Source organism: Anarrhichthys ocellatus, unplaced genomic scaffold (assembly GCF_004355925.1).
Source record: "Anarrhichthys ocellatus isolate YVR2014 unplaced genomic scaffold, GSC_Weel_1.0 scaffold91, whole genome shotgun sequence".
NCBI lineage: Eukaryota > Metazoa > Chordata > Actinopteri > Perciformes > Anarhichadidae > Anarrhichthys > Anarrhichthys ocellatus.
The window spans coordinates 304738-312374 of NW_022280121.1; the positions used below are offsets into that span (position 1 = coordinate 304738).

The 7637-nt window shown below is 42.5% G+C and overlaps 1 protein-coding gene across 1 annotated transcript in view; it reads left to right on the forward strand.

The window, feature by feature from the left end:
- The first annotated feature begins 1047 nt into the window (after window positions 1-1047).
- esr1 (estrogen receptor 1) overlaps window positions 1048-7637 on the forward strand; it is a 10430-nt gene continuing 3840 nt past the window's right edge. The window contains exons 1-6 of the mRNA XM_031875467.1: window positions 1048-1585; window positions 2489-2721; window positions 3295-3411; window positions 4052-4239; window positions 4437-4590; window positions 7032-7170. Of these exons, the coding sequence (XP_031731327.1) occupies window positions 1149-1585; window positions 2489-2721; window positions 3295-3411; window positions 4052-4239; window positions 4437-4590; window positions 7032-7170 (1268 nt within the window). The 5' untranslated portion in view covers window positions 1048-1148. The remainder of the gene's footprint in view (window positions 1586-2488; window positions 2722-3294; window positions 3412-4051; window positions 4240-4436; window positions 4591-7031; window positions 7171-7637) is intronic.

Sequence of the window (7637 nt, forward strand, 5' to 3'; positions counted from 1 at the left end):
TCTTCTATGCAGTAAACATGAACATTGATTTCTTAAATCCTTTATTTGTTTATGTTCTGTTTTATCTTTGACTTGACCTGATGAAGTAATGATTAACTGCTCCGTGTGGTGGTCTTATAATATCCTCTCAATGAAATATCACTAGGACAATAGGACTTCTTTTAAATATTTGTCATTTTTTTCTGTAATGTTTGTTAAAATATTTAATTTATGTCATGCACCATCTGTTTAATATTAGTTTAGTTCCCTCATTTGGGATTGATTATGCAATTGTTGGCTGGAGGAATGAGATTTGACCTCCTGCTCTGTTTGCTGTGTTATGGTGACCTGGCACTAAAACACACTGGTTTGGTTATCGATTTGGCCACATCTTTAATTTGTTTATCCTCTTTTTAACCTTTCCCATTGTGTTCAATGAGCCCAGCTAGGTTCCTGAGAGTCAGCGATATCAGAGAGAGGAGAGCAAAGAGGGAGCGAGACGACTCACAGAAGAGGCTATGAGAATGATTCATGTGTGAGAGGTGAGTAGTGTATCGTGATGGATTTGGGCTTTCTTTTAGCCACCACTGTTTAGAACTATTGTCCGAATGTCTCATTTGCACACTGATTTGATTTGCTGCAGTCTCAGGTGTATTCAATAACATGGCTACAGAAATAGGCCACTCATACGTCATGCTGGAAGCTTGCTGGGTATCTGGTAAACATCTCCCTGCTACTTTACAGATGTTTTTTCCTCTGGGTGCCAGCTACAACAAAAGCAAAAGCTTTTCGATGTAAGAGAAAGGTGAAGTTGGAAGAGAACCTTGTTATTGTGGGGTTGTGTGAGAGAGAGAGAGAGAGGACAGGGGAGTTATTTTGGAGTCACTAGTTCTCTGTCTATCTTCCTCTTTCTTTATCCCACTAGTATGGGAGGAGTCTTTTTGGATGTCTTTTTGTTTTTTTTGCGGTGGGCGGAAGCGCAAGGCAGATAGGGAAAAGGGACTGGAAGAATAGTGGACCCTTCAAGTTCCCTGACGGGCTTTGTTGGACTAAAGGCAGGAGAGAGAGAGAGAGAGAGAGAGAGAGAGAGCGTGCAGCACTCGTCTCCCCTCCCAGCAATTGGGAGAGCAAGTCTAAATCATGTTGCATATCAGTGCTGTTGTGCTGTGATGTTGCTCAGGCAGAGCCCGACGCAGAGCAGACAGCCTTGTGGACCATTACTCAGACCCAGGATCAGCCCAGCCCTTTCAGAACTGGAGACCCTCTCCCCGCAACATCCCTCGCCTGCACCACGTGCCCACTTCAGTGACATGTACCCTGAAGAGAGCCGGGGGTCTGGAGGGGTAGCCACTGTGGACTTCCTGGAAGGAACTTACGACTATGCCGCCCCCACCCCTGCCCCGACACCTCTTTACAGCCACTCCACCCCTGGCTTCTACTCTGCTCCGCTAGACTCCCACAGACCACCCTCAGATGGCAGCCTTCAGTCCCTGGGTAGTGGGCCTACCAGTCCTATAGTGTTTGTACCCTCAAGCCCCCGACTCAGCCCCTTTTTGCACCCACCCAGCCACCACTATTTGGAAACCACCTCAACACACGTCTACAGGTGAGGGAATAACATTCGTCCTTATCGCTACAGTCGTCAAAAGTGTTTGTTGTGTGGTTGGGAAGAAGTTATTTTTATAGGCTCTGCGTCAAGTATGAATCACTGCTTTCATTTTTTTTTTTAGAATAATTAAGGTAAGTTGGTGATTACCTCTGCTTGAGTCTGATTGTTTGGTCAGTTTGTGCTTTATTGATTATTTAACTGAAAAAAGAATTGCAATAAAAACAAATCAAAGTCAGATTTGTTTCTCCAGTTTTGTTTTTGACCAATCTGTCGTGATTCCAGCACAAAGTTAAAGAATAATATCCATGAAGGAAAAAAAGTATCCCCTTCATTTTACTGTATTGTCTCCACAGACTAATGAGTGGTTTTAGGGCATTTTGCCACATAACTGTATTTAATATCTTTCGCTCACAAATAATGTCATTGGCATTATATTCAGTCCTCACAATGCAGTTATAAACAAAACAATTATATAACTGCATTGTGGGTTTTTTTTTGTGTCTTTTGCTTCGAACAAAACATTGCCACTATCTCACGAGAAGGGATCAAGCTTTGTCCTGGTTTCTAATTCCAGAGATTAAGGACTTTGTCAAAGACCTTGAGAAAGGAACAATACGTAAGAACAACCGCAGTACACGTACAGATTGCTTCCTGGCTCAGGTGGAAAACAGTACTCTGCTTTTCTCTCTGCCACTGTCAAGTTAAAGTTTGTACGGTAAAGGTTAGAATGATAAATAAGTATTTGCTGGGATAAAACATTTATGGGAGCAATTTTTGACAAAAATGTCCTTTTATTTATGTATAGATTATTTCATCTGCGTCTCAATTTATTGTCATTGTCTATGAAGATTTATGAGATAATTCAACTGATCTGAAATCCTCGTCCTGTGACATGTCCAGTGTACCATCCAGTCAGCAGTCGGTTTCCAGAGAGGACCAGTGCGGCACCAGCGACGAGTCGTACAGTCTGGTGGAGTCGGGGGCCGGAGCGGGGGCCGGAGCGGGGGCCGGGGGCTTTGAGATGGCCAAAGAGACGCGTTTCTGTGCCGTGTGCAGTGACTATGCCTCTGGGTACCACTACGGGGTGTGGTCCTGTGAGGGCTGCAAGGCCTTCTTTAAGAGGAGCATCCAGGGTAGGTACTCTGTCGCCTTCACCCAGTTGTGACCACTGGATTTTACTCCCAAACGTCACCTGTTTGTGAGAGATCGGGACTGAGAAATGCTTAGACTTAAGTACTGTGTCTGTCATGGAGAATTATCATTATAAGAACACAATTACCAGTTCAATAGCCGACTTTGTAAATGGAGAAAAACACTGTTGTACTGTCAGTCAACAAAAGAGCATTTAGTGTGATTTAATCAGGAACATCTGGGAGTCTTAAAAACATCCATATCATGTCTTTCATACTACAGGATGTACAACCTCCGTGTACTGCTGCCTCTGTGTGCAGATAAAAACATCTGTTGTCACTTGTAGCCATGTCAGTTTGTGATATGACGCTCTGGCATATTGAGAAGTCTTGTTATGGAAGACCGGTCTGAAAGAAACCAATAGTCTCCATGGCAATGACGGAGACAAGTTTTAATTTTCTCCATCTCGGATCCATTTAAACTGGGAATAGAGTGTTCCTGGCTACTAAATAACATAAATCTCAACTGAACACTGGAGTGGGAGTCTTGAAGTAATGGATTTTTTTCCATTTCAGGTCACAATGACTATATGTGCCCAGCAACCAATCAGTGTACTATTGACAGGAATCGGAGGAAGAGCTGCCAGGCTTGCCGTCTTAGAAAGTGTTACGAAGTGGGCATGATGAAGGGAGGTGGGTCGACACACCAGGAGATTTCCCATCTTTTCCAAGACCAAAGTCTTTGTTTAGTTTGTTTTATTTTGCAGATGTGCTTTTTTTTCTCCAATTTGGTGTCATTTACTAAACTTAGTTGTGTTATTACTGGTTGTCCTGTTGTTTTTACTTGTTTCATTTTTGTTAAATTGTTTGATAAGCCTTCTACAATTCTGTTTTCTTTTTGTAGAACTTAGATTTTCTGTATGTTGTTTTAATTCCATCAAAATAAGCTAATTTGATTGCCGTCGTTTTAACAAATTTCAAAATTGCCATCTATCAACCACGGTCTTCTGCTGAGAGGATTGGCACAAATATTAGAGTCCTGGTGGACGCAGATAAGCTTGAGACTAACTTTAACATGACCTTGAAGGGATTTCCTCTTAAGGAGTACGACTGCTGATTAAAACACACCCACATTTTGTTTTCATACTTCTTGAATCACACAGGCATCCATGTAATCTTCACCGCTGGACTTTGTGGTAAAAACAGGATACAAAGTTGTGTGTGTTGAGGAAAAAGCCCGACGAGTTTGTTTGGCACCGTGTGCATGTTTGTGGCTTTTTTTCTTGGTTCCTGTGTGTAATTATTATGTATTAATGATACCCTACTGTTCAAGGTGTGCGCAAGGACCGAGGGCGTGTTTTGCGGCGTGACAAACGACGGTCTGACCTCGGTGACAGAGACAAGGCCTCTAAGGACCTGGAGCACAGGACAGTGCCCTCCCAGGACAGGAGGAAACGCAGCAGCATCAGCAGCGCTTGTGTTGGAGGAAAATCAATGCTGACTAGCATGCCCCCTGACCAGGTGCTGATTCATGTGGAGAGACTCGTTACATTGTTCTGAACAGTCGTCCGTCGGGTGCCATGAATATTCATATATTCACACATAATTACATAGCATATGGCTGGTGGACGTTGAGATACGTTTGTTGTCGCTTTAACTCTTTGACGCTTTGATTTGTCTGGTTACGTTGTTTTTCGGTTTCTCTGCTGCTTCATCAGGTGCTCCTCCTGCTCCAGTGTGCCGAGCCCCCGATACTGTGCTCTCGTCAGAAGCTGAGCCGACCCTACACCGAGGTCACCATGATGACCCTGCTCACCAGCATGGCCGATAAGGAGCTAGTCCACATGATTGCCTGGGCCAAGAAGCTTCCAGGTACTGCTTAGACCGGCAAGGTAGCCACACCACGAGCTAATACGCATAAATAGTTTTCAGTACTATGTTGAGTACATAATGCAGTGTATGTTTTTCAGACCCATTTTTCCAAATACATTTTTTATTAAAAGATTACAACAATCTCAATTCAAAGGAGCAATAACTAAGATTCTGCGAGCCCTAGTACAAAGTTACTGTAACACAGTATCTAGAGGCTGTTGATAGAGACAGATTAATGACAATTACTTTACCAGATGTTGATATTAAGCTTTCATTTGGAGCAAAAACCTGAAAATAAGTGGAATTGTTAAGACTCTCTTGAGACTTGCCAGGAGTCTGGCTACATTCATGGTCCATTAACATCAAACATATCCTGTCTGCAATGTGGTCTGTAGGGAACTGTCCTTTTCCCACCATGGTTTTAAATACAACAAATAACTTGTTGTTGTCGAACAGATTGTGTCTGTAAATGTTGAGGGAATAAGATGTACAGTAGCTTCCCCAAAACTGAATGGTCCATAACGTAGAGGATAACATAATGACGTGTGAGCATAAAGCTAAATAATAAGCTCTAAACATGTTTTTGTTGAAGTCTGACTTCTGTATGTCAGGCTTGTTGTGAAGCTGTGTTTTTGGTGGGTCATAAGTGATGATTGAGAGGGATTATGTGAACTATCCTTTTTTTAGTAAATTGTTGCATATTATACCTTTTAACAGGCCTCTTTTGGCCCACTTTGCCCCTACACTCCAGATACACTGCTGTCTGTTACTATCGACAAGGTACAAAAATGTTTTAAAAAATAGCCCATTTAAAGATTGGAGATACAGTTACTGAAAACATAATAAAATAGAGAACGCTGATGAATGTCAAACATTAGCGCAGAACATTAAGATTATAAAAGAGTTGGATTGAAGGATTCTAAGTGAAATAAAAGCCTCTCAGTGCAAACTTCATTTCCTCAAGGTTCATTGACATCATCAGGTGTTTGAGCCAGAACATCCAGTTTAACAAAGTAAAATTATTGCTAATTCTTGTAGCTTTTGATAGATATGGGAGACCTTTATAGTGGAGGCACACATGGACACACACACACACATACACACAAATGCAGAACCATTACAGCGCCGGTTATTACAGTCAATCACCTTTTGAGAGGATTGTTTGGCCAATCCCCTAGCACCCCACAGAGCCTAAATGCAGGATAGAACACATCACCCTTTAGCATGTACACATAAGTATTACAGCCTTGTGTGTCACTAAAAGCCCAAAGGCACACAGTTTTAATTGCGAGGGGTCCCAGACAGGGTACAGAGGGGGACAATGGGAGTGAATTGGCTGTAATTACATATGAATTGAGACAGCTGAGTGCCGGCGATAAGGCTTCGTAAGAGTGCAGAGATTGCAGGTGATTTAATTTAAGTAGCCATTCCCTGCCAGGTAACAAGAGCATGCATTTGTTATTTTTTATAAAAGGGATGAAGGTCCACACCATGCTGCAGTTAACACCCACCGCTCCAATTAATCAGCACTGATGCAACAACTCTTATCGACACCAGAGTTTTGTCTGTTTGGATTATCTGGACTATTTGGTCTTTATTACAAATAACAATTACAAATAACATCTGTGGATCAGGATAAAAAACAAATATGGGGTCTAATGCAGCAACATTCTCTTGAATTTCTCTTATATTTTTTGTTTAAGACAAAACTCCAGAAGCACCAAACATTGTTGACCATCCATATCTGCTTCCACCCAGGTGTGCTGAATGAGGAAACCCATTTGATCATAAATTGGAGGTGTGTGGCAGATGGTTTATTATCATAGTTAACGCCCCTTAAACACTCTATAAGGACAGGCATTGTGCCGTGTATAAATACTCTGACACATGCCCTAAAACTGGAGAGATGCCACCAAAAAGGATGGAAGAAGAAGAAGACGAGCTTAACTCGTATTGAAATCGACGTACTGTTAAATCAACTGAAACAAAGTAAACGTGTGATTTTCCAGTGGACAGTACTGGCGTTACAGGAAAATCAAAAAGCATTGAGGAGCATTACTCTAAAACAGACAATAATATAAATTAGATTTTCAAATTTTCAGGCATTTATTTATGTTCCTCATCTTTAAAACGTATGTTTCCTTGTGCTGTATAAACAATTTGTGGACTGTGAAAACAAGATGTCTTTTTTCTTATCTTGAGTACTCTCAGCCACTATTAAACCAAACAACCACGAATTGTGAATTCCTACAGAAATGAGAGGACATTTGTTCTCGTATCGCTTCCTGGCATGGAGCCCAGAGTCCAGTGTTGTTCAGTCAAAGAGCCGATATGGCTTCTGGACGGCTGCTATAAGAACCTGTGTGAATCTACTTTCCGTGTGGATCACCTTGGTCCTTTCACCAGAATACTTGTACAAATGCACGTTTGTGTTCTTCTAGGTTTCCTGCAGCTGGGCCTCCATGACCAGGTGCAGCTGCTGGAGAGCTCGTGGTTGGAGGTACTGATGATCGGGCTCATCTGGAGGTCCATCCACTGCCCCGGCAAACTCATCTTTGCACAGGACCTTATACTAGACAGGTAGCCATGAATACTCACCTGACTTCTCCATGACACGCATCTACTTTTCTCATACCCTATTTCTCTGTAACTGGATTTCTTCCCTATTTCTCTCACTCTCACACAAATCTTAAGAGTGATACATCAGCATTATAGATTTCCCATTTCACACCTTTCCAGCTATTGTGCCACCCTAACACGCCCGCCTTTAGACTGAAAGACTAATTACATGCCCCCCACGGAGTAGAGAACAGCCTCTCTCTCACCTGAAATACCCCTCATCATTACTGTGCTGAGCTGATAGCCAGGACAGAGATTTAATCAAGGAATGATGGAAAAGTAAGAACGATGGCGGGGGAGAGAGAGAGAGAGCTAAATGACGAAGAGAGAGGACAAAAACATAGAGATGCGTACATGGATTTCTGCTTTGCCGGCACAGCCTGTTCCCTTCACACCCCCCCCCCCCCTAACGACGCGCCTACCGGGGC